The 27239-nt window shown below is 47.6% G+C and overlaps 1 protein-coding gene across 6 annotated transcripts in view; it reads right to left on the reverse strand.

The window, feature by feature from the left end:
• Window positions 1-6063: 6063 nt before the first annotated feature.
• Window positions 6064-27239, reverse strand: part of PPP2R3C (protein phosphatase 2 regulatory subunit B''gamma) — a 66430-nt gene continuing 45254 nt past the window's right edge. For all 6 annotated transcript variants that reach the window (XM_063947895.1, XM_063947892.1, XM_063947893.1 and 3 more), the window contains 7 exons: window positions 18625-18757; window positions 17587-17642; window positions 17324-17399; window positions 16981-17117; window positions 16024-16161; window positions 8241-8300; window positions 6064-6805 (listed from right to left, as the gene is read on the reverse strand). In XM_063947895.1, coding sequence (XP_063803965.1) covers window positions 6617-6805; window positions 8241-8300; window positions 16024-16161; window positions 16981-17117; window positions 17324-17399; window positions 17587-17642; window positions 18625-18757 — 789 coding nt within the window. In that variant the 3' untranslated portion in view covers window positions 6064-6616. The remainder of the gene's footprint in view (window positions 6806-8240; window positions 8301-16023; window positions 16162-16980; window positions 17118-17323; window positions 17400-17586; window positions 17643-18624; window positions 18758-27239) is intronic.

A 27239-nucleotide genomic window follows, 5' to 3' on the forward strand; every position in this document is an offset into this window, starting at 1 on the left:
GGGCGCTCCCCCCCCAGCGCCCTGCACCTATCAGTGACCGGAGTGTGAGGTGTGCATGGGGAGCAATGGCGCACAGCTGCAGTGCTGTGCGCTACCTTAATGAAGACCGGAGTCTTCAGCCGCCGATTTCCTGGACGTTCTTCTTGCTTCTGGCTCTGCAAGGGGGACGGCGGCGCTGCTCCGGGACCGGACGACCGAGGCTGGGCCTGTGTTCGATCCCTCTGGAGCTAATGGTGTCCAGTAGCCTAGAAGCCCAAGCTAGCTGCAAGCAGGTAGGTTCGCTTCTCTCCCCTAAGTCCGTCGTAGCAGTGAGTCTGTTGCCAGCAGATCTCACTGGAAATAAAAAACCTAAATATACTTTCTTTTCTAGAAGCTCAGGAGAGCCCCTAGTGTGCATCCAGCTCGAGCCGGGCACAGATTCTAACTGAGGTCTGGAGGAGGGGCATAGAGGGAGGAGCCAGTGCACACCAGGTAGTCCTAATTCTTTCTTAGAGTGCCCAGTCTCCTTCGGAGCCCGCTATTCCCCATGGTCCTTACGGAGTTCCCAGCATCCACTAGGACGTCAGAGAAATAGGAGTGAGCCTGACGCCACACAAGTAGCGATTGACGGAGTAAAGGAGGAAGACCAGCAGTAGAAGAGGCAGAAAGAAGAAACTGGAGAGGGGAGAAATGAGACCCCACACACTCGGCAAAGAATCTCTCAAACGTGAGACTATCCCTACTGAGAATCCAATTAGACAAATGTGCAAGTTGAGCAGCTATATAATAGGCCCGGAGATTGGGAAAGCCCAAACCTCCATCCAATTTAGCCCTAACCAGAGCTCTCAGGGCAACCCTAGGCGTTTTGTCGCCCCAAATAAAGGAGGAAAGCACACTATCAATGTTAGTGAAAATTTTCTTGGGGATATAGGTAGGAGAGTGCTGCAATAGATAAAGATACTTTGGTTGCATCACCATCTTGATCAGGTTAATGCGACCCGTGACAGTAAGGGGAAGCTTCTTCCATACATGAATCCGTCGCTTCAGATCCACCGTGACCTGGTCAATGTTTTGATGTACAAAAGACTTAACATTAGGAGTGATCCAGACACCAAGATACTGAAAGCGAAGGGTCCAGGCCAAGGAGGACACATCTGGCAACGGGTCAGGAAGAATACCAGATATGGGAAAGACATTAGATTTATTCCAGTTGATAGTCAGGCCGGAGTAAAGGCCATATGTATCAACAATATCAAGGAGGGAGGTCAAGGAAGCATCAGGGTCTCTGAGGAACAAGAGCATGTCATCGGCATATAATGCAATAACATCCTCATGTCCGTCAATAGTGATGCCCCTAACATCAGGGGACGCTCTGATGAAACACGCCAATGGCTCTACAGCCAGGGCAAAAAGGGCAGGGGAGAGTGGGCAGCCCTGTCTAGTACCACGGGACAAAGCAAATGGAGACGTCACATAGCCATTGACAGATATTCGAGCCACGGGGGAGGAATAGAGTAATTGTACCCAGCGTATGAATTTGGGGCCAAAAGCAAACCGTCTAAGGACTTCCCACAAATATTCCCATTCTACAGAGTCGAAGGCCTTGGCAGCATCCAAGGAAACCACCGCAGCCCCCGACTCGGGCCGGTCCCCCATCTGCAGGTGACAAAACAGTCGCCTCAAATTTTGGAGGGTGGACTTGCCTGGCATAAACCCTGTCTGATCATCATGAATGATCGAGGTGATAACACTATTGAGTCTAAGTGCCAGAATTTTGGCCAAAATCTTGACATCAGTAGGTAGCAATGAGATCGGGCGGTAGGACTCCGGGGCCGTAGGGTCTTTACCCGGTTTAAGGATCACCACAATAATAGCTTCGGACATAGAGGGAGGTAGACGAGCACCCTCCATCAATGCATTAAAGAGAGTCAAAAGATAGGGGACAAAGTATGCACGATATTGACTATAAACTTCAACCGGTATACCGTCGCTACCCGGGGCCTTTTTATTAGGGAAGGAGGCAATAGCAGCCTCAACCTCCTCTGGGGTGATATTAGCATCCAAAATATCTACAGATTGTTGGGACAGCTGCGGCAGGGCAATGTCTGAAAGATATTGCTGTAGTTGAGTGGGGGTATAGGTGACCCTAGAGGCATACAACGAAGAATAAAAGGACTGGAAAACCTGGGCTATTTCAGGAGTGGCATATACCATTTCACCCTGAGTATCACAGATCTGCTGAATGGAACCCCCAGTTCTCTCTCCCCGAGCCAGAAAGGCCAAGTAACTACCCCCCGTGTCCGATTGTGAATAGAGGGTGTGCTGGGAGAAAAGTAATTTGCGCCTTGATTTATCAAGCAAGTGGTCAGACCAGGCTTTCCTGGCCAAATCCCATCTTGCCCGATCACCAAGGGTCCTAGTAGTGAGGTAAGCAGACTCGGATTGGGAACAGGCAAGCTCCAGGCGCATCTCTTCCTCCCTACTAGATTTCTTGACATTAGCTATTTGTCGTATGAAGGAGCCCCGTAGTGAAGCTTTAAATGCGTCATGTTTAACCAGTGGATCAGAACAGGACGCATTATGAACTCCAAAATCACTCCATTCACTAAGCAAGGCCTCGTGGTCAGCCAGCAAGGTCAACCAGAAGGGATTCAATTTCCAGAGTTTAGCCCCACAGGCAGGTACAGAACCAGGACCACCAGCAGAGGTGAGTGATCTGAGATTCCCCTCTGAAGGTACTGGACATCCAGTATTCTAGCAGTGAGATCAGGGGAGACGAGGGCCAAGTCTATTCTCGAGAACGAGTGAAAGCTGGCCGAGTGGCAGGAGTATTGGAGTTGTTTAGGGTGTCTCAACCTCCAAATATCCAGGAGTCCAAGCTCGGAAACCAACCTCGCAAACGGAGTGGGGGACGGGGAGGCAGAGGGTAGAGAAGGTGGAAGTTCAGCCCACCTATCTAAAACTTTATCCAAAACATTATTGAAATCACCGATGCAAAGGACCGGAGCTGAGGGAGAAGTAGCAAGAAACGACATTGCCTGCCTGAGTACTTCATTATTGTAGGGGGGAGGGACATAGACAGCAAGTATGTGCAAAAGTGTACGGTTAACATAGGCCCTAAGAAATACATACCTGCCATATTGGTCAATATGGCTATGAACTAAATGGAAATTAACCGACTTCCGCACCAAAACTGAAACCCCCCTGGAGTTAGCAGATTAGGTGGAATGATAGGAGAGACCCACCCAGGGCTTCCTGAGAGCCAAGGTTCTAGTACCAACTAAGTGCGTTTCGGAGAGGCATATGACATCTGCCCTATACTTTCTCACCTGAGATAAAACCAGAGCCCGCTTAATGCGGTCATTCAGGCCCCTCACATTCCAGCCGAGTATGCGGAGTCCATCAACCCCTGCAGCCATGGAGAAAGGACAGAAGGAGAAAAGAAGCAAGGGGCAAATATGGAGAGGCAGGAGAAGAGGGAAAGCCAAGGCAAGCAAGGCGCGCAAAAGAGAGTAACCCATAACGTAGAGGGGGAAGGAGCAAAGGGATCACTACGGCCCCTCGCCAGCACACAGGCAGAGCATACGGAGAGCAGAAGGCATACATAAAAGAAATCATGGACACATTACAGTTCGATAAAAAAAAAATAGCACAGTGACACATGGAGCAATACATGTACAAAAAAAAGAACAAACCCAGAACATCCCAAACCCCCCCCCCCTCCCTGCATATCCATCCCAAACTAGACACGCCTGGATCCCGAAAAAACCCTAACTAAACTAAGGCTGAGAACCTATAACAACCCTAGGGAGTAGAGACAACTAATGCCTCTACAAAAAGGCTATATCCTAGCATTCAGCTCCTAGAAATAAAGATCATTCCCGCTACATGTTTAGGAGGAGTACAAAACCCAGCAGTCAATGCGACCTCTGAGGGAGAAACAGTCCTTAAATAGGGGGCCTGGGTCTGCGCTCCAGCCAGGCCTCCACCTCTTGAGGGGTATTGAAGAAGTGTGTGGAGCCATCATACACCACCCTTAAACGTGCCGGAAACAACATGGCATATTGAATTTGATGGTCACGAAGCTTTCTTTTGACCTGAAGGAACTGCGTATGCGACTTCTGGACATCTACGGCAAAGTCCGGGTAAACGGAAATATCATGGTTGTCATATTTCAAAGGACCCTGTGTGCGGGCCAGCCGCAGGACCGCATCCCGGTCCCTGTAGTGTAGAAAACGGGCTATGAAAGTGCGTGCAGGTGCGCCCGGGGGAGGAGCCCTGGCAGGCAATCGATGGGCTCTCTCCACAGAAAAGTGAGGACCAAAGTCATCGCGTTGAAATAGTCGGAGAAGCCATGTTTCGAGGAACGTTTCTGGGGAGGAGCCCTCCGCTCTCTCCGGGAGGCCCACAAAGCGAACGTTATTACGACGCAGTCTTCCTTCAATATCGGAGAGCTTCGCCTTAACTGCCGACATCTGGTTTGTGAGGTTGGAAACTGTGTCTGTAAGAGGATTGGTGACGTCTTCTAAGTCGGAGATACGGTGCTCCGCCTCCCCCACCCGTTCACGAATCTTTTGCATGTCATGCCTGATTAAAGTGATATCCACCTGTACTTGGCCAATTTTATCCATGACTCTGTGCTCGGACGTGGATATGGCTAAGAGAATTTGCTGTGTCGACTGAGACGTGTCGTCTTCTCGAGGTGGTGATCCCGAGGGGGAAGAGGGGGATGGGGGAGCAGCACCCCGGGTGGGTTGGGAGGAGGATTGAGAGCCTCTAGCATATTTCTCAAGTTTAGCAGCAGCGGTAACAGCAGCAGCACTGCCCCCACGCACCATGATGGGACACGGGTGGAACACGGGTGCAGAAAGAGGGCTTCCTCAGCAATGATATAGAATAAACAATACGTGCTCACCACAGGCTGTAAAATCCCCAGGACTCCAGAGTCTCACGCAGGTGAATAAACCCAGGCAAGGAAAAGGAAATCTTTAGTGCCAGTAGTCAGGCAGTATAATCAACAGCAGGCTTTTGAGTGGACCCTCCTGGAGAGTAGTGTAGATATGGAAGCGTCACCCAGCAGTGTGGGTAGAGCAGGAGAGCTGCAGGTATCCAGGCAGCCCCGCAGGCAGAGTAGTGCAGACTGGGAGGCTCCGACCAGCAGTGCAGAGGCAGGGGATGTGAGGAGGGATGGTCCGTGCAGGCAGATGCACCCCCGTGCCGTCAGTAATTATCACCGCCACAGAGGGACATGCAGTCCGCCAGACGCAAGGTGGAAGGAGACAGGGACACACACCGACCTCCGGTCAAGCAGAAAACAGCAGAGGGTGCGACTGAAGGGAGCTCCGTCCCAGCGCGGCTCCGGCCTCCGCTGTTAGTTCCCAAGATGGCGCCGGGCGGAAGGAGTGAGGCCGAGCAGTGTAGGCCGCGACTCGTCCAGCGGCTTCCCAAGGCAGAAACACAGTCCCGCAGACCCCTCAAAGTGAGCAGGGTTAAAAGCCACAACGCGTGAGCCGGGTCAGTAGCAGCCACGAGCGGGGGAATCAGGATATATAAAGCAGGATAGACGGAGCTCTAACTCCTAGCTTCTTACTCCATGCTCGGCCAAGCCACGCTCCTACCTAGACATTTACTGTTTTCTATATTGTATCAGTGTTCATTTTCTGATTCTGTTTGCTTTGTATAATAAAATATTTTTTTATAAAAATCTAACAGCATTTTTGTGATAGATATTGTATATACAAGATATTTTGTGTGTGGCCCTCGAATATTCGCTAGAAGTGTTAAGCGGCCCCCCAGCTGAAATAATTGCCCACCCCTGGTGTAGAAGGTATTAGACTGGCCTGAAGGGGGGGCATAGAGGGGGAGGAGCTCCTCACACTTTCTACAATTTTAAGTGCCAGCTCCCAGTTACCACCCATTCTATACTCCACTGTATAGATCCTCCAGTGTCCATTAGTGGATGAAGAAATAAATAATAATAGTATTGTTATTCCTGGTATAACATAGTGAAGCCTATCCAACACATACAACATTTTAATTGGTGCTGTTCACCATACTGTTTAAGTCATAGACACTCGCTGGGTGTGCAAGCCTGTTAATATAAGTATTTTATTCACAATACTAGTAGAAAGAGTTGCTGTTTACATTTCCTTACAGAAAGTGTCAAATTACACTTTTATATATTACAAAGTACAAAATAATAGTATAAATAAATAAAAGCCTATTCCGGTTTCTGCCCCAGCATCACACTCCTTAGTGAGGTTTACATTGAACACTAAGGGGGCCTACACACGGTGGAATATAACTATCGATATGGACTATATAGTCCACATTGGTAGAACCCAGAGTGCATATTGCACCATGTGGAAACACCTTGCGATTCCGATGCGGGGTCGGCATTGCAAGGAAAAATAGACTGTTCAGGCAGGCCAATATTGACCACACAGTATCTGAGTTCATACCTCCGGCCAGATCACCTAGTTAATATCAGCTGTAGCCTGCATCGCACCGTGTGTAGGCGGCATAACTTTCAAGGAAATAACCCTCCCAAAAGTTATAGGTTTTATTTGCATTCCTAGTGTTGACAGGAGTTTAATGTTGGGGTCTGGACTGATGGGAAATCAGAGAAGACCAATTACTATGTATCGTCAATGTCTGCAGGGCTTTCTCCATCAGTGGCTACCAGCACTTCCCGATTCTCGTAGGTCCAGAAACCATTAAGGTCAATAAGAATACTGCACACTGTATCCCCTTGGCTACTCTGGATGAGATCCTGGAGCGTAATACACAGGGGATCTTTCGGTTTAACCATGTCAAAGATTTCATCCTGGAATTGAAAGAAAGTATTAACAATACAGGTATAAAAACAAACACTTAATCATGGATTTAGACTGTAAAGTCTTTGGGTTAATGTCTAGTTTCCTAAAGCCGGATCATTCGCTCTTTCTGTAAGCTGCCAATTTTTTTTTTTTTTTTTGTAAAAAGCAAAACTTTTGCTGGTAAATAAAAAATTGCTGCTTTAAATCTCAGGGCTACAGTGACGAAATGTCACAGGCTGTTACATTTGGGGCTCTGTCCATTTTAAGATTTCTGCAATGACTAATTCATGTGTCATATGCACATTCCACTGTCACCCCTCATTCCAGCCTGTATCTGGATGATAGATTGTCAGTGTTTTTTTTTTTTTTTTTTGACACAATATGGCAGAGAGGTTCAAAAGGTCGACACATTTTTGGATGGCATTTTCCTGATTTACTATACACGTGGACATCTATTGGGAATTGTAACCTGTGGCTTGTGAAGTGAGCCATCTTGCCCAAAGTGTGGCGAGCGTCTACGGTTGTACCGATGGTGGTCACAAAATATGAAATATACAACATTTGGCCCAAAAAACATGTCGTCCATTTGTACCTGTCGACCATTTGGTGTACCATGTCGCGCTATTATACCACACACTTCCAACCATACCCCAACACTGGTAGCTGTACAGAAATCGAGTCTCCAGTGGCTACTTTATTAGGTGGACCGATAATGGCCCTCATTCCGAGTTGATCGGTCGCAAGGCGAATTTAGCAGAGTTACACACGCTAAGCCGCCGCCTACTGGGAGTGAATCTTAGCTTCTTAAAATTGCGACCGATGTATTCGCAATATTGCGATTACTAACTACTTAGCAGTTTCAGAGTAGCTCCAGACTTACTCTGCCTGTGCGATCAGTTCAGTGCTTGTCGTTCCTGGTTGACGTCACAAACACACCCAGCGTTCGCCCAGGCACTCCCACCGTTTCTCCGGCCACTCCTGCGTTTTTTCCGGAAACGGTAGCGTTTTCAGCCACACGCCCCTGAAACGCCGTGTTTCCGCCCAGTAACACCCATTTCCTGTCAATCACATTACGATCGCCGGAGCGAAGAAAAAGCCGTGAGTAAAAATACTTTCTTCATAGTAAAGTTACTTGGCGCAGTCGCAGTGCGAACTTTGCGCATGCGTACTAAGCGGATTTTCACTGCGATGCGATGAAAAAGAACGAGCGAACAACTCGGAATGAGGGCCAATGTTGCTGCCTTACTGCACACTTTCACCACAAGCAACTACAATAGTTATTCACTACCTTACTATCAAGTGTTGTTACATGCACCCGTTATATGTGGGTGAGAGCCGTCTTTGTCCTGTGTGTCACTGATGTCAATTCTTTGTCGTAGTTCACTCCATGTACAATGCTGCGTAATGTCAGCACTTTATAATTAAAAGCTATTAGACATTTACCTTCACATCCTGAAAAGTGACTGGGTCCTGTCCATGAATCTTCATTTGCTCCTGAATTGCCTGATAATGGGATAGTAATATTAGATGGTACTATAAATACAGCCTGTACTTTATGGTATTGCCAACGTCACTCAATGTTCCCTGAGCATAGGCGCCTCTATGGGGCTAATTCAGACCTGATCGCTGCTGTGCATTTCGCACAACGGTCGATCAGGTCTGAACTGCGCATGTGCATGCCAGAGATACTATCTGATTGACAGAGGGGTTCGCTGGGCGGGCCGCCATTTTGGGGGTGCGGTCCGGGCAACACAGGCATGCCCGGACCGTGCAGGGGCAGGCCGCGGCGGCTGTGTGATGTCACACGCATTCGCTGCAACCTGGGATGTGACAAGTATCTCCCTGCCAGTGCGCAGGAGCTACACAGGTAGGGAGCTACTTGTCAAGTACAAAAGCATCGCCGGCGTGCGTTGCTTTTGTACTTGTGCGGGGAAGGGGGGGGGGGTAGTGCCTAACATGCGCGGCTGAATAGCCCCGTGCTTGGCGTCCCCCCGCATGTCAGAGTAAATGATCGTAGATGTGCTAAATTTAGCACATCTACGATCGACTCTGAATTACCAACTATAATGGGTGCTCAAGGCCCCTAGGACCACACCACACACCCTGCACCCATATCATTATACTTTACCCTCCAGAGTTCTGCAGCGGGATGTGGTGCTGCAGACATAAATCACTAGGAAAAATAAGAATTTACTTACCGATAATTCTATTTCTCATAGTCCGTAGTGGATGCTGGGGACTCCGAAAGGACCATGGGGAATAGCGGCTCCGCAGGAGACTGGGCACAAAGTAAAAGCTTTAGGACTAGCTGGTGTGCACTGGCTCCTCCCCCTATGACCCTCCTCCAAGCCTCAGTTAGGATACTGTGCCCGGACGAGCGTACACAATAAGGAAGGATTTTGAATCCCGGGTAAGACTCATACCAGCCACACCAATCACACCGTATAACCTGTGATCTGAACCCAGTTAACAGCATGATAACAGAAGGAGCCTCTGAAAAGATGGCTCACAACAACAATAACCCGATTTTTGTAACAATAACTATGTACAAGTAATGCAGACAATCCGCACTTGGGATGGGCGCCCAGCATCCACTACGGACTATGAGAAATAGAATTACCGGTGAGTAAATTCTTATTTTCTCTAACGTCCTAGTGGATGCTGGGGACTCCGAAAGGACCATGGGGATTATACCAAAGCTCCCAAACGGGCGGGAGAGTGCGGATGACTCTGCAGCACCGAATGAGAGAACTCCAGGTCCTCCTCAGCCAGGGTATCAAATTTGTAGAATTTAGCAAACGTGTTTGCCCCTGACCAAGTAGCTGCTCGGCAAAGTTGTAAAGCCGAGACCCCTCGGGCAGCCGCCCAAGATGAGCCCACTTTCCGTGTGGAATGGGCTTTTACAGATTTTGGCTGTGGCAGGCCTGCCACAGAATGTGCAAGCTGAATTGTACTACAAATCCAACGAGCAATCGTCTGCTTAGAAGCAGGAGCACCCAGCTTGTTGGGTGCATACAGGATAAACAGCGAGTCAGATTTTCTGACTCCAGCCGTCCTGGAAACATATTTTCAGGGCCCTGACTACGTCCAGCAACTTGGAATCCTCCAAGTCCCTAGTAGCCGCAGGCACCACAATAGGTTGGTTTAAGTGAAATGCTGAAACCACCTTAGGGAGAAATTGAGGACGAGTCCTCAATTCTGCCCTGTCCGTATGAAAAATTAGGTAAGGGCTTTTATAGGATAAAGCCGCCAATTCTGATACACGCCTGGCTGAAGCCAGGGCTAACAGCATTACCACTTTCCATGTGAGATATTTCAAGTCCACAGTGGTGAGTGGTTCAAACCAATGTGATTTTAGGAATCCCAACACTACATTGAGATCCCAAGGTGCCACTGGAGGCACAAAAGGAGGCTGTATATGCAGTACTCCCTTGACAAACGTCTGAACTTCAGGAACAGAAGCTAGTTCTTTTTGGAAGAATATCGACAGGGCCGAAATTTGAACCTTAATGGACCCTAATTTGAGGCCCATAGACAGTCCTGTTTGCAGGAAATGCAGGAATCGACCCAGTTGAAATTCCTCCGTAGGGGCCTTCCTGGCCTCGCACCACGCAACATATTTACGCCAAATACGGTGATAATGTTGTACGGTTACATCCTTCCTGGCTTTGATCAGGGTAGGGATGACTTCATCCGGAATGCCTTTTTCCTTCAGGATCCGGCGTTCAACCGCCATGCCGTCAAACGCAGCCGCGGTAAGTCTTGGAACAGACATGGTCCCTGCTGGAGCAGGTCCTGTCTTAGAGGTAGAGGCCACGGGTCTTCCGTGAGCATCTCTTGAATTTCCGGGTACCAAGTCCTTCTTGGCCAATCCGGAGCCACGAGTATAGTCTTTACTCCTCTCCTTCTTATGATTCTCAGTACTTTTGGTATGAGAGGAAGAGGAGGGAACACATACACTGACCGGTACACCCACGGTGTTACCAGAGCGTCCACAGCTATTGCCTGAGGGTCCCTTGACCTGGAGCAATATCTGTCCAGTTTTTTGTTGAGGCGAGACGCCATCATGTCCACCTTTGGTTTTTCCCAACGGTTTACAATCATGTGGAAGACTTCTGGGTGAAGTCCCCACTCCCCCGGGTGAAGATCGTGTCTGCTGAGGAAGTCTGCTTCCCAGTTGTCCACTCCCGGAATGAACACTGCTGACAGTGCTATCACATGATTTTCCGCCCAGCGAAGAATCCTTGCCACTTCCGTCATTGCCCTCCTGCTTCTTGTGCCGCCCTGTCTGTTTACGTGGGCGACTGCCGTGATGTTGTCCGACTGGATCAATACTGGCTGACCCTGAAGCAGAGGCCTTGCCTGACTTAGGGCATTGTAAATGGCCCTTAGTTCCAGGATATTTATGTGAAGTGACGTTTCCATGCTTGACCACAAGCCCTGGAAATTTTTTCCCTGTGTGACTGCTCCCCAGCCTCTCAGGCTGGCATCCGTGGTCACCAGGACCCAATCCTGAATGCCGAATCTGCGGCCCTCTAGGAGATGAGCACTCTGTAACCACCACAGGAGAGACACCCTTGTCCTTGGAGACAGGGTTATCCGCTGATGCATTTGAAGATGCGATCCGGACCATTTGTCTAGCAGATCCAACTGAAAAGTTCTTGCGTGGAATCTGCCGAATGGAATCGCTTCGTAAGAAGCCACCATCTTTCCCAGGCCTGGTCTTAGGAGTTTCCTGACTAGGTCGGATAACTCCCTGGCTTTCTCTTCCGGGAGAAACACCTTTTTCTGTACTGTGTCCAGAATCATCCCTAGGAACAGCAGACGTGTCGTCGGAATCAGCTGCGATTTTGGAATATTTAGAATCCATCCGTGCTGTCGTAGTACTATTTGAGATAGTGCTACTCCGACCTCTAACTGTTCTCTGGACCGTGCCCTTATCAGGAGATCGTCCAAGTAAGGGATAATTAAGACGCCTTTTCTTCGAAGAAGAATCATCATTTCGGCCATTACCTTGGTAAAGACCCGGGGTGCCGTGGACAATCCAAACGGCAGCGTCTGAAACTGATAGTGACAGTTCTGTACCACAAACCTGAGGTACCCTTGGTGAGAAGGGCAAATTGGGACATGGAGGTAAGCATCCTTGATGTCCAGAGACACCATGTAGTCCCCTTCTTCCAGGTTCGCTATCACTGCTCTGAGTGACTCCATCTTGAACTTGAACCTTTTTATGTAAGTGTTCAAGGCTTTCAGATTTAAAATGGGTCTCACCGAGCCGTCCGGCTTCGGTACCACAAACAGCGTGGAGTAATACCCCTTTCCCTGTTGTAGGAGGGGTACCTTGATTATCACTTGCTGGGAATACAGCTTGTGAATGGCTTCCAATACCGCCTCCCTGTCGGGGGTAGACGTTGGTAAAGCAGACTTCAGGAACCGGCGAGGGGGAGACGTCTCAAATTCCAATTTGTACCCCTGAGATACTACCTGCAGGATCCAGGGGTCCACTTGCGAGTGAGCCCACTGCGCGCTGAAATTCTTGAGACGGGCCCCCACCGTGCCTGAGTCCGCTTGTAAGGCCCCAGCGTCATGCTGAGGACTTGGCAGAAGCGGGGGAGGGCTTCTGTTCGTGGGAAGAAGCTGTCTGTTGCAGTCTTTTTCCCCTTCCTCTGCCCCGGGGCAGATATGAGTGGCCTTTTGCCCGCTTGCCCTTATGGGGACGAAAGGACTGAGCCTGAAAAGACGGTATCTTTTTCTGCTGCGAGGTGACTTGGGGTAAAAAGGTGGATTTCCCAGCCGTTGCCAACAGGTCCGATAGACCGCCCCCAAATAACTCCTCCCCTTTATACGGCAATACTTCCATATGCCGTTTGGAATCCGCATCCCCTGACCACTGTCGCGTCCATAATCCTCTTCTGGCAGAAATGGACATCGCACTTACTCTTGATGCCAGAGTGCAAATGTCTCTCTGTGCATCTCGCATATATAGGAATGCATCCTTTAAATGCTCTATAGTCAATAATATATTGTCCCTGTCCAGGGTATCAATATTTTCAGTCAGGGAATCCGACCAAGCCACCCCAGCACTGCACATCCAGGCTGAGGCGATTGCTGGTCGCAGTATAACACCAGTATGAGTGTATATACTTTTAAGGATATTTTCCAGCCTCCTATCTGCTGGCTCCTTAAGGGCGGCCGTTTCTGGAGACGGTAACGCCACTTGTTTTGATAAGCGTGTGAGCGCCTTATCCACCCTAGGGGGTGTTTCCCAACGAGCCCTAACCTCTGGTGGGAAGGGATATAGTGCCAATAATTTTTTAGAAATTAGCAGTTTTTTGTCGGGGGTAACCCACGCTTCATCACACACTTCATTCAATTCATCTGATTCAGGAAAAACTACGGGTAGTTTTTTCACACCCCACATAATACCCCTTTTTGTGGTACTTGCAGTATCAGAGATGTGCAAAACCTCCTTCATTGCCGTGATCATGTAACGTGTGGCCCTACTGGAAAATACGTTTGTTTCTTCACCGTCGACACTGGAGTCAGTGTCTGTGTCCGTGTCGACCCACTGAGGTAACGGGCGTTTAATAGCCCCTGACGGTGTTTGAGACGCCTGGACAGGCACTAACTGAGCTGCCGGCTGTCTCATGTCGTCAACAGTTTTCTGTAACGTGCCGACACTGTCACGTAATTCCTTAATTACGGCCATCCATTCAGGTGTCGACTCCCTAGGGGGTGACATCACCATTATAGGCAATTGCTCCGCCTCCACATCATTTTCCTCCTCATACATGTCGACACACACGTACCGACACCCAGCACACACACAGGGAATGCTCTGATAGAGGACAGGACCCACTTAGCCCCTTGGGGAGACAGAGGGAGAGTTTGCCAGCACACACCAGAGCGCTATATATGTATAGGGACAACCTTACAATAAGTGTCTATCCCTTATAGCTGCTTATATCTGTTATTTTGCCAAATAAGTGCCCCCCTCTCTTTTTTACCCTGTTTCTGCAGGATGCAGGGGAGATTCTGGGAGCCTTCCTACCAGCGGAGCTGTGTGGGAAAAATGGCGCTGTGTGCTGAGGAGATAGGCCCCGCCCCCTTCACGGCGGGCTCTTCTCCCGCTTTTTTCTGGAAAACTGGCAGGGGTTAAATACATCCATATAGCCCAGGAGCTATATGTGATGTATTTTTTGCCAAATAAGGTAAATTCATTGCTTCCCAGGGCGCCCCCCCCCAGCGCCCTGCACCCTCAGTGACCGAAGTGTGCTGAGAGCAATGGCGCACAGCTGCAGTGCTGTGCGCTACCTTATGAAGACAGGAAAGTCTTCTGCCGCCGATTTATGGACCTCTTCTTGCTTCAGCATCTGTAAGGGGGCCGGCGGCGCGGCTCCGGGACCCATCCATGGCTGGGCCTGTGATCGTCCCTCTGGAGCTAATGTCCAGTAGCCTAAGAAACCCAATCCACTCTGCACGCAGGTGAGTTCGCTTCTTCTCCCCTTAGTCCCTCGATGCAGTGAGCCTGTTGCCAGCAGGTCTCACTGAAAATAAAAAACCTATTTAAACTTTTACTCTAAGCAGCTCAGGAGAGCCACCTAGATTGCACCCTTCTCGTTCGGGCACAAAATCTTAACTGAGGCTTGGAGGAGGGTCATAGGGGGAGGAGCCAGTGCACACCAGCTAGTCCTAAAGCTTTTACTTTGTGCCCAGTCTCCTGCGGAGCCGCTATTCCCCATGGTCCTTTCGGAGTCCCCAGCATCCACTAGGACGTTAGAGATATGGCAGCTGCGGCCATTTTCCTGGTGATTTGCGCATGCACTATAGAGATGTTTGCTGGGAACAAGGTATAGGCGGGGTAGACTCTGGCATAAAGTCAGAGTCTACTCACTGCCAGAGAGGAGGGGGCCCTACAGAGCCTGCATGAATGCCTTCTCCACTTTTAATATGCCCGTCACCCAGGATACGGGCTGTTCATAATTGCACATTATCAATATATAAAGTGTACCACATTTACATCTTTCTGTGTGTGTAGAAATTGCTCAATGAAAGATTAAAGATTTGCACAAACAATCTTTTTCATCAAACGATTTGTACATAGAAGATTTCAGGAATCTTAGTTGAATGATATTTTAACAAACAAAACTCGTGCTGCATGTGCAGGAACACTTGTAAAGACTGCGGGCCTGATCCATGGGTGCGTGTAACGCATTGCTAATGACTCAGACACCCTCTTGTGTACAGAGACACCCACCTATTTTGTCTGACAACCACCTTAACATACAGAAGCCTGAACAATGGGGCCATCTGAGCAACCCTATGCTGTCTCAGAATTTATGGCTCAGCGGAGACGCCGGTGCCTATCCATATCTAAACAAACTCAAAGTAGTACACGCCCAGAAAATGGTCCCAACACGCCTGCGTATTCCTAACTACCCTCCATTACCCCCTCGGGGAGGATTTAATCATTCTGCAAGTAAATCTTTCTGTGAGCGTTGTCGCTAAACCATCACCGCTCAAGCATATTGCGACTTTGGCGCATGCACAGTAACAATCATCACTCCAATCAACATTGTGTACACCAATATGACAGACAATTAAAAACTAGTTCCAAAACAAATCATCTTTCCATGATCCCAACATCCATGAGAACACATCGAAATACTATGTATGCCGTGTACACACGACCGAACATGGCTTAATGCATGGAAGTATGCTCGCCCCCATTGGTCTTTTTTTCAACCAGTTCTCGGGAGCTGTGATAAAATGGAAGAAGCCCACATGACCGAATACTCTAGCCAAGCCGTGTTACTTCACATAAAGCACACAATGGTTTTTCCCTGCTCCCTCCTGCATATAGGGGGAAGCATAAAATAATACAGTTAATGTTTTTTTCTGTGTATGTGTAAGAGCAGACACTAGAGCATATATGCACGGTTTCTCATTCCTGCCACAGAGTGGAGATAAAAGGGTGCAAAGCACTGAGCAAATCTGGTGCCATGCAGGGGGCGACTGTAGAAGGGAAGATGTAGCTTCACAAGGCAAAAACTGGTCTTACTGGTATACTAGGGAGCAGAGAGAAGTGGCAGAGCGGGACTTCCAAGAGGGAGCTCATGCAGGTAATCGTGAGTTTCTCTAGAACCGCAACCTGGCAGGATTTGTTTTTTTAGGGCAGTATGAGAAGGAGGAGCCCAGTTAATGACCGCTGGGAGAGTAAACTTACCCTGAAGAAGTAGTTTAGAGAAAATACGTTCAGGCTGCCTTTGTTCTGGATGTCCAGCAGTTTGAATATATATTGTAGGGCGGCTGGCTCTTTCCTGTTCTCCAAAGCCAACACAAAGTCCAAGTACGTCTTATAATCCTGAATCGGGTAAGTAAGGTTAGTCATGCTGCTTTCACATCGCAAAACCTGCTTTTGAAATGGTTCTTTAAACGGTTCTGAGCAGTTAAACCCCCTTCACATCGCATGTTGTAACCAGTATATTACCATTTCATTACCGTTTTGGTACCTTTCACACTGAACCCGTTTCACCCATACAAAACAGTGGTTGTCATTTTAAATGTTTATTTCCTGCTTCTGCCTGGTGACATCACACATGGAGACAGCCTATCACCTTCTGGGGCTTGCAAATACCGTTTCAGACCCTTTCACACTGCACAATGAAACGGGTAGGACCCTGCTTTTTTACCGTTTCAAAATACCGGTATTTTGAAAACTGTAAATTGAAGGTGACCCTTTCACATCGCAGCTCGAACCGTTTAGGAAGCCTTAAAAATCGGCAATTTACCGGGTTCAAGCTGCGGTGTGAAAGGGGTATAAGTGGATGATCCTCAGTATGGAGTAGTATGAAACAGAGGTTACACATGCTCACCCTTTTCCCTGGTAATACGGATAACTCTCATTTGTCATATCTTTATAATGGTTTCCTTTCACTACAGCAAGTCCATTTTCATTCCATTCAGAATCTTTACCACTACTCTTACCCTTCAGTGCACTTTAACCCTCTACGTACTGCATAATACGTTATATTAATATCCTGCTCATATCAGTCCTAAATCTCACATGACCTTCATTACCAGAGATGGGACGCTGTTTATTGTAATATGCTTCATCATCAAGGAGTAGATGAACTGCACCCTGGAAGGACTTTGTACAGCTCTAAGATCTAAGATGACTCACCATCTCCCCATCGTAAGTCAGGCATTCCTGGAAGACCCGGTCCAAGAAGACGCTGGTCAAGGTACCTGTACCATAACGTGACAGTTCCTCCTTGCTTAGCATCCCATTGTGATCCTTATCCAGATTTAGGTACTGGCCTGAGTGTCAGGACACAACATAGAATTATGTTACACCAGCACGGTATCACAGAACATACAGGATGCCTGGAGACCCTTGTTACGTCACCCTAGTGAATGTAATCCGCATCCTACCACCCCCTTACAGATCTGAGAAACACAGGAACACTGGCTCAAACAACACATAAATCCTTTGCTAATAGAAAAAAATTAAATATTGTTATTACCATAAACCCTCAGTGCAGAAGGAGCAGAAAACCAGTTGGATTCTTGACTCTCTTTAGAAAGTTCTTCATCCCGAAGCTGTAAAGATAAATATTATTTGAGGAGACTGTGAGGCAGCAATGGCAGAAGTTAAGAATGACAAGTCATTTGTAGCCTATATGTCTAGAATGTAAAATATTGCTTGACGCTTTAATAAGTGATCGCTAACTCATGCAACCAACTGCTTGCAGAAGACAATAGAATTAGTCAGATGGAAAGAACTTACCTCTAGTAAATCATCCAAAAAGCTGCAAGCTAAAATATCTTGTATTTTTATTTTGCCTATAAAGGAGATAAAAACGTTACGGAAGTAGTAATATAACAGACTTTAAGAAGTACAGATAAAAAGTTCATCTTTTGGCAACATCCAAAGCATAAAAACTGTGCCATTTACAGTCACACCCTATATGTCCAGAAGTTAGTCCTTAAATCGTTGGTTTTGAACAATCGCATAAATCAAAAATACCCACAATGCACCATAATTATACTGTTCATAATATTACATAATAAAAAAGTACAATAAATACATGATTTAATGTACTACCATTACTACTGTTCCTGATGGTCTGACAGTTTGGCTGCTAGGGATGCGGTCAAAATCTTGGCAGTCGGGATCCGGACAGAAGACCCACTGCGGGTTCCCGAAGGTCAAAATCCCGACAGATCCCGGAGGTAAGTACTGGGATTGGGGTTAGGCTGCAGGAGGGGTAGGGTGAAAATACTTCAAGTGATCAATTGGGATTCTGGCTGACAGGATTCCACTGTCGGTCTTCTGACTGTCTGGATCCAGACTGCTGGGATTTTGCACACAACCCATTAGTGTTGGCACTTGTACCCAACTCCATGCTGGATACAAAAGATACATCTAAAACCAGGTGCCCCACCTCCATCTGCATGGAAGTTGGCTACACACCCACAACACCCCTTGATATGTTTGCATGGTAATAGCCCAGCTGCCTCACAGAAATGCCAATTTCTCGGAGAGAGCGGTGTGGCTGCGTTTGGAGCTAAGCATCCATCTTGTATCCTCCATCAAGGTGTGTATGCATGGTGAATACCACTGCTTTCTATGGCCTTGCGCAGTCTGCCGATAATCATGGGATGTGCCCACTTGTGTCCGACTCAGAATCAAGCCCATAGTGTACTTAGCTAAAATCTATTCTGTACTCCCTTGTGATTTTCATTTGCTGTTACTGCACACTGAAACCTCCAGGTAGCATATTATTGTGTGGAATTTCCTATATTTTTTTTTTCCTTTTATTACCGGTTCTCAAGGGGTCAAGGAAGAAGAAGAATTTTCGAACAGCAGTGCAGACGTAGAAGGAATAGAAGGACTTCTCCAAACCGTCCAATTGAGGCAAGGTTGGAATAAGTTCAAGGATGTAATTCTCCAAATCCTGTTAGGGAGTAAGAACTTATTCAAGAGCTGACTTTAAAATGTTTCTGTTACTTTTCACAGTTTATCAATAGACAAAACAGCTACAAGTGCATGCAAAGTGCATATTACATGTACAATATTTCCTAATAAGCTTGTCTGTTACTTGCAGACATAGGAGGCAGATAATCTATGGGCTGAAGCACGACCGGACTGGCCATTTGGAGGCTTGGCCGAGCAGCTCTGCCGACCGGCGCTACACTCAGCTGGCATGCTTAGAGGGGGTATAATGTGAGGACACGCCCCCTTTCCCAGTTCACTCGCACAGATAGAATGCCGGGCCAGTTTTAAGCCCCAGTTCATCCCTAAGCTGCACAGTATTGTCACCGACTCCTAGATTCAACCTGCCTCCAACATAGGCTTTCAAACTGAGGACCAAGGAATCATGTAATACTCATCTTATCAATAGTCTAAGTGGAGTATTCAATTACCCCTGGTCGAAAAATACGGCACTAATTCGACAAAGGGTATTCAATTTTCGCCCGTTTTTTAATCAATTTTTGCCCATGCCGTTTCACTTTATTTTTTTAAATTAAAACGGTATGGGCAAAAATTGTGCCAAAAACAGGCAAAAATGGCCGCAAATTTGCCAAAACACGCATATCAGCGGCAAATTCGCAAATACACGTGGGTTTCGCCAGAGCCGGATTTTTCAACCAGCAGAAAAAAGGGCACGGGCATTGAATAGGTCGAATGTAAAAACGGGTGAAAAGTAAAAATTTTTTTTTGACTGGTCGAAAATAGGAATTTGATACCTACCGGTAATTCCTTTTCTCGTAGTCCACAGTGCATACTGGGAACTGTACTTTAGTACCATGGGGTATAGATCGGGTCCGTAGGAGCCTATCACTTTAAGAAATTAACAGTGTGCTGGCTCCTCCCCTCTATGCCCCTCCTGCAGACTCAGTCTAGGAAAAGTGCGCCCGAGGAAACGGACTTGAAAGAAGGATATACACATAAACAGCGGTGCTGTAACGAAACAACACCCAACAATAATAGGAATTTAATACCTTATTCCTTTCTCGTAGTCCGTAGTGGATACTGGGGATCTGTACTTTAGTACCATGGGGTATAGATCAGGTCCACTGGAGCCTGGCACTTTAAAAACCTTTAGTGTGTGTGTGTGTGTGGTGGCTCCTCCGCTCTATGCCCCTCCTACCAGACTCAGTCTAGGAAACCGTCTGAGGAGACGGACGTACCACAAGAGAAGAAAACAGGTACAACAGCGGTGAGGCACTAAGCCAACACACAACTAAAACCGAAAGGAGGGCGCTAACCAGAACAGAGGATAGCAACCCCAGCCCAACCAGGATAACACAGCTATCCCAACATCATAATGGGACCGCAACAGCGGGCCAACCAAACACTTACTCAGGTAAGCAGGAATCGAAGCACTGAGGCGGGCGCCCAGTATCCACTACGGACTACGAGAAAAGAAATTACCGGTAGGTATTAAATTCCTATTTTCTCTTACGTCCCAGTGGATACTGGGGATCTGTACTTTAGTACCATGGGGAAGTTCCAAAGCTCCCAAACAGGTGGGAGAGTGCTGAGACCCCTGTAACATCACCTGACCAAACTGAAGGTCATCCATGGCCAAGATGTCGAATCGATAGAACTTAACAAAAGTGTTCGAACCAGACCAAGTAGCAGCTTGGCACAACTGCAAGGCCGAGACACCCCGGGCAGCCGCCCAGGAAGAGCCCACAGATCTTGTTGAGTGGGCCTGAATAGACGTCGAAGTATAGGCTTGTTGAATGGTCAACCGGAGCCAACGAGCAATTGATTGCTTAGAGGTTTGACGACCAATCTTGGTGGCATCATAAAGGCAAACAACGAATCATATGTCCGATGACGAGCAGTCCGTTTGACATAAACCTTCAGAGCCCTCACCACATCCAAAGACTCTGGACTAATGGAAAAGTCAGACAACACCGGAACCACAATGGGTTGATTCACATGAAAAGCTGAAACCACTTTTGGCAAAAACGGAGGTCGGGTCCTGAGTTCCGCCCTGTCTTTATGAAAAATCAAATAAGGGCTCTTACAGGATAAGGCCCCCAATTCAGAGACACATCAGGCAGACGCCAATGCTAACAACATTACCATATTCCAGGTCAGAAATTTCAACTCCTCCCTAAGTAAGGGTTCAAATCAGTCCGATTGAAGAAAGGACAGAACCACATTGAGATCACACAGAGCCGTGGGAGGTACGAAGGGCGGTTGCATATGAAGAACTCCTTTTAGGAAAGTTTGTACTTCAAGCAACATGGCAAGTTGTTTCTGGAAGAAAATAGAGAGCGCCGAAATCTGATTTGATGGAGCCTAAACGTAGGCCTATATCCACTCCCGTTTGCAGGAAAAGTAGAAAACGACCAATTCTAAATTCCAAGGGAGAACCTTTCTACTTTCCCACCAGGAAACATAGTTTTCCCAGATACGATGATAATGTTTAGACGTAACCAACAACCTATCCCTCTCAACTTCCAAGCTGTCAAACGTAGCTGCTGCAAGTCTGGATAGACGAAAGGACCTTGTTGAAGAAGATCCTTTTGAAGTGGCAGAAGCCAGGGGATCCTCCAGAGCCATGGTTAGGAGGTCCGAGTACCATGCCCGTCAAGGCCAATCCGGGGCAATCAGAATTGCTTGTTAGTCTTTTTTAGGATCCTTGGGATTAGCGGTAGAGGAGGGAACAGATACACAAACTGGTACGTCCATGGTGTTGTCAGCGCGTCCACTGCTACAGCCTGCGGATCCCTCATTCTGGAAAAGTAATGGCATAACTTCTTGTTGAGACAAGAAGCCATTAGATCTATCTGCAGACAGCCCCACCGGTGAATTAACTGTTGAAACACCTGGGGATGTAGGCCCCATTCTCCTGGATGGAGGTCGTGTCTGCTGAGGAAGTCCGCTTCCCAGTTGTCCACTCCTGGAATGAATATGGCCGAGATGACCCTTGCATTGGCCTCCGTCCAGAAGACTATTTTTGACACTTCTTGTATCGCCGCTCTGCTTCTAGTTCCCCCTTGTCGGTTTATGTACACCACTGCCGTGGCGTTGTCCGATTGAACCTGGATCGTCTGATCCTTCAGGAGATGGGAAGCTTGCAGAAGAGCATTGTAAATTGCCCTGAGTTCCAGGATGTTTTTAAGCAGAGCAGATTCCTGAACTGACCATATCCCCTGGAACTGTGCCCCTTGGGTCACAGCCCCCCAACCCCAGAGGCTGGCATCCGTTGACAGTAGAATCCACGATGGATATTGAAAGTCCTGCCTTCTACCAGGTGAGGAACTTGTAGTCACCATAATAGAGAAATCCGGGCTTTTGGAGATAATGTCACTTCCTGATGCATGTGAAGGTGAGACCCTGACCACTTCTAAACTGAGTCTGGTAGCAGAGGCATAGAGGGGAGGAGCCAGCACATACATACACACACTAAAGGTTTTTAAAGTGCCACGCTCCAGTGGACCCGATCTATACCCCATGGTACTAAAGTACAGATGCCCAGTATCCACTAGGACGCAAGAGAAAAAAGGATAGCAATGCTAACCAAAACAGAAGGTAGCAACGCTAACCAACAACAAGATTAACAAGGCTAGTCAAACATGGAACAGGTACAGCAACAGCAGACCTAACCAAGACCACTTACAACGTAGTAAGCAGGAAAAACGAAGCACTGAGGTGGGCGCCCAGTATCCACTACGGACTACGAGAAAAGGAATTACCGGTAGGTATTAAATTCCTATTTTCTCTAACGTCCTAGTGGATACTGGGAACTGTACTTTAGTACCGTGGGGAAGTCCCAAAGCTCCCAAAAAGGATGGGAGAGTGCAGAGACCCCTTCAAAACCACCTGACCAAACTGAAGGTCATCCCTGGCCAAGCTGTCAAACCTGTAGAACATTACAAACGTGTTCGAACCAGACCAAGTAGCTGCATGGCACAACTGTAAGGCCAAGACACCCCGGGCAGCCACCCAGGAAGAACCCACTGACGTAGTGGAGTGGGCCTGGATAGAAGTTGGCAGCGGCAAAGCTGCCGAAGAATAGGCTTGGACAATTGTCAGCCTGAGCCAATGAGCAACTGACTGCTTAGAAGCAGGACGACCAATCTCGGTAGCGTTATAAAGGACAAAAAGCGAGTCAGATTTCAGTGACGAGCAGTCCTCTTGACGGAAATTCTCAAAGCCCTCACCACGTCCAAGGACTTTGGAGCAAATGATGCGTCAGTCAATACTGGAACCACTATAGGTTGATATACGTGAAAAACCAACACTACTTTCGGCAAAAACTGCAGGCGAGTCCAGAGTACCGCCCTACCCTCATTAAATATCAAATATATTTTTGCATTTTAAATATTATGAGAAACATTGTCCCTTGAATTTTTCATATCATCGGCTTACTGATAACACAACAGAACACACGGATATGATTTTCTCAGCGTCACAATGCGTCCACCATAAGCTGATCGACCACAGCGTCGCATTTGTAATGTACAGTGCATCATTAAGACCGTGATATCGCGGACGAGCCCTCATCTCTAAATACCAAATTGCTTTCTAACAAATATTTAAAATGCCCGCTCTAATATATATTGTAAACGCCTGCACATCTTATTACCATGTGCCCTGAATGTGCGCTATACATCGCAAAACACTGCATCCCATAAGAGAAAACAATACACCCACACATTATCTGAGTTCCAAAGCTCATTGATGTATATATTTGTTATTAAAAGGATATGGATTCAATATATTACAATGTACAGTATACATATAGTTACAATTCATACAGTAAGCAGTTAATACATACAGTTACAGGCCAGCGATACAATTACCATATCTTTCTCATATAAATTCGTCCCTCCATATCACTCACTCTCTCTCTGTAAAATCATGCAGGAACTGGTCTAGAAGCACCTCCATCATCGTCTGGGACAAAACAGCAATTGGCAACTGTGTGTCTCTGTAATGTGTTATCTAGTTTGGGGGAGGGAACTTTCTCATTCATGATGAGTCACTAGTCTGTTCGTATGCTAAACAGGTTCAGCCTTGAAGACATCAAAAGGGGCTGGCCTGAGCTTCCTGTCCACCACCTGTTTCTGTAAATGTCTATTGTCCTAATAAAAATGACTTTAGCTTTCATACATTTAATCATAACTATTTGTTGCAATGTCCTACAACTTAATAACACGTATCAAATGAATCTACACATTAATCTGCTTGCTTTAATACCAAATATGACAGGTGTATCTTGCTTCATTCCAATAATACACATACATGACATTACTCCATTATATAATTTTAAATCATTATGATGTCTGGCGCTTGATATTATTATAATTATGTACTGTATGAAATAAGTGTTGAATCCATCTCTGTGGCATGTCCGTGTAAATGCGTGTTTTACCATATATTGCTGTGCTCGTTGCGTGTATTTGCAAGTATAGCGACTTATATGTATGGGGTCTGTATGTTCTATGTAATATTTTTTTTTACTTCGACAACGGGCTCTTACAAGATAAGGCCCCCAATTCCGAAACACGTCTTGCCGATGCAAATGCCAGCAACATGACAGTCTTCCACGTTAGATATTTCAATGCCACCCTTTATAAGGGTTCAAACCAATCCGATTGGAGAAAATTCAAGACTACATTTAGATCCCACGGAACCGTGGGAGTGACGAAGGGCGGTTGAATGTGAAGAACCCCCTTCAGAAAAGTCTGAACTTCCAGTAAAACAGCAAGTTGTTTTGGAAGAAGATAGAGAGAGACGAAAATCTGGACTCTGATAGAGCCTAACCTTAGGCCCTTATACACTCCTGCTTGTAGGAAGAGTAGAAAACGACCAAGTCGAACTCCGCAGGAGCATATTTTCTACCTTCACACCAGGAGACATATTTCTGCCAGATACGGTGGAAATGTTTCGACGTGACCACCTTCCAGGCCTGGACCATTGTGGAAATCACCTTGGAGGGGGACCTTTCGGGCTAGAATTTCCTTCTCAACCTCCAAGCCGTCAAACGAAGCCGCTGTAAGTCTGGATAGACGAATGGTCCTTGTTGAAGAAGGTCTTTGAGCAGCAGCAAATGCCAGTATTCCTCCAGAGACATGGTCAGGAGTACCGCATACCAGGCCCGTCGAGGCCAATCCGGGGCAATGAGAATTGTCTGAACTCTTTCCCTTTTGAGTCTTTGTAGAATGAGAGAGATTGGAGGAAACCAGTACACGAACTGGTAGTTCTAGGCGCCGTCAGAGCGTCCACAGCAGCCGCCTGCAGATCCCTTGTTCTGAAACAGAAACGCCGGAGCTTCTTGTTGAGACGAGAAGCCATCAGGTCTATCTGCGGACAGCCCCACCGATGAACCAGCTGTTGAAACACCTGAGGATGAAGGCCCCATTCCCCCGGATGGAGGTCGTGCCTGCTGAGGAAGTCCGCTTCCCAGTTGTCCACTCCTGGAATGAATATGGCTGAGATGGCCCTTGCATTGGCCTCCGGCCATAGCAGTATCCTTGATACCTCTCGCACTGCGGCCCTGCTACTTGTTCCTCCCTGTCGGTCTATGTATGCCACCGTCGTGGCATACATAGACCGGACGGCTTGATGCCTGAGAAGAGAGGAGGCCTGCAGAAGGGCATTGTAAATCGCCCTGAGTTCCAGTACATTTAATGGAAGTGCAGATTCCTGAGTTGACTACTTCCCCTGGAATTGGGCCCCTTGGGTCACTGCCCCCCCAACCTCGGAGGCTGGCATCCATTGTTAGCAGTATCCATTGTTAGCAAACTCCGGCCCTCCACAAGGTAAGGGACTTGTAGCCACCACAACAGGGAAATCCGTGCTCTTGGCGACAGACACAAGCTGGTGCATGTGTAGGTGAGAACCTGACCAATTGGTCAGTAAATCCAGTTGGAAAGGACGGGCATGTATGAGGCCGCGATCTTACCCAGTAGACGAATGCAAATGTGGACTGAGATCCTGCAAGGTTTGAGGGCCGAGCGAACTATAGCGTGGATTGCCAAGGCCTTGTCCATGGGAAGGTATACCTTCTGAGATACTGTGTCCAGTATCATACCTAGGAACTGAATTCTCCGTGACGGTTCCAGGTGAGACTACTGCAAATTTGGGATCCACCCGTGGTCTGTAAGCAGACGCGTAGTTAAAACTATGGTGTGCAGCAGACATTCTCTGGACGCAGCTTTTATCAGGAGATCATCCAAATAGGGAACTGAACACCCTTGTAGCTGTGGAAAGACCAAAGGGTAACGCCTGAAATTGGAAGTTGCGGTCCAGTATAGCGAACCTGAGGTAAGCCTGATGAGGCCATATGGGGATGTGTAGATATGCATCCTTGATATCCAAGGATACCAGGAACTCCCCTTCCTCCAAGCCGTAGACCAACGCCTGTAGGGATTCCATCTTGAACTTGAGCACACGTAGGTACGGGTTTAGAGATCTGAGGTTCAGTATTGGGCGTGCCAAACCGTCCGTTTTCCGTACAACAAACAGAGTTGAATAAAAACCCTTGTTGTGAGACAGGGGAGTCACTGGAACGAGAACCCCTGTTAGCAGTAGCATGGTATGGCGTCTTGCAAGGTAACCCTTGCTACAGGTGAAGCTGATAAGCTTGACATGAAGAATCAGAGAGGGATTAGCTCTGAGAATTCTAACCGGTACCCTGGTGATATGAGGACCCTCACCCAAGGGTCTTGGAGGGTTTTGCCCACACATGGGCGAAGTGTTGAAGGAGCACCTACCTGAAAGTGGCCTTGCTGTTGGGGCCAACCGTCACGCGGAGGGCTTAGTGGAGGATGATCCAGAGGTCTGGTCCAGGGATGCAGCAGCTGCAGATCTACGGGACTCACCTCTGTTGCCTCTAGAAGCATTTGAGGCCCCTCTGGCTCTGCCCTCGAACCTGGCCACACAAAAGGACTGCAGAGAAGGCCCGGGATAGGGACGTCTAGCAGGAGGCGCAGCAGACGGCAGATAGGTAGACTTTCCCGCCGTTGCCTGAGAAATCCATTTGTTCAGTTCTTCCCCAAATAAGGCTTCACCTGTATAAGGAAGAGTCTCTACGCCTTTTTTGGAATCCGCATCCGCTAACCACTGTCGCAGCCACAAGACACGAGACCGCCATAATCGTGGCACGCCCATTGATGAGACACAATTCTTTAATAGCCTCACCCATAAAGTTATCAGCATCTTGAATATGATGCAGTAGTGTCATGACGTCCTCCTGAGGGAGAGAGTCAAAGCCTTGTAGAAGATTATCAGACTATTTTACCCTGGCCCTTGAAATCCAGCCGCATGCTATAGTGGGTCTCTGAGCAATGCCCACCGCAGTATATATGGATTTGAGAGTAGTCTCAATTTTGCGGTTAGTACGGTCCCTGAGGGAGATAGCGCCAGGTACAGGAATTACCAATTTAAGTGACAGTCTGGACACTGAC

This window comes from Pseudophryne corroboree, chromosome 12, assembly GCF_028390025.1.
Source record: "Pseudophryne corroboree isolate aPseCor3 chromosome 12, aPseCor3.hap2, whole genome shotgun sequence".
Lineage (NCBI taxonomy): Eukaryota > Metazoa > Chordata > Amphibia > Anura > Myobatrachidae > Pseudophryne > Pseudophryne corroboree.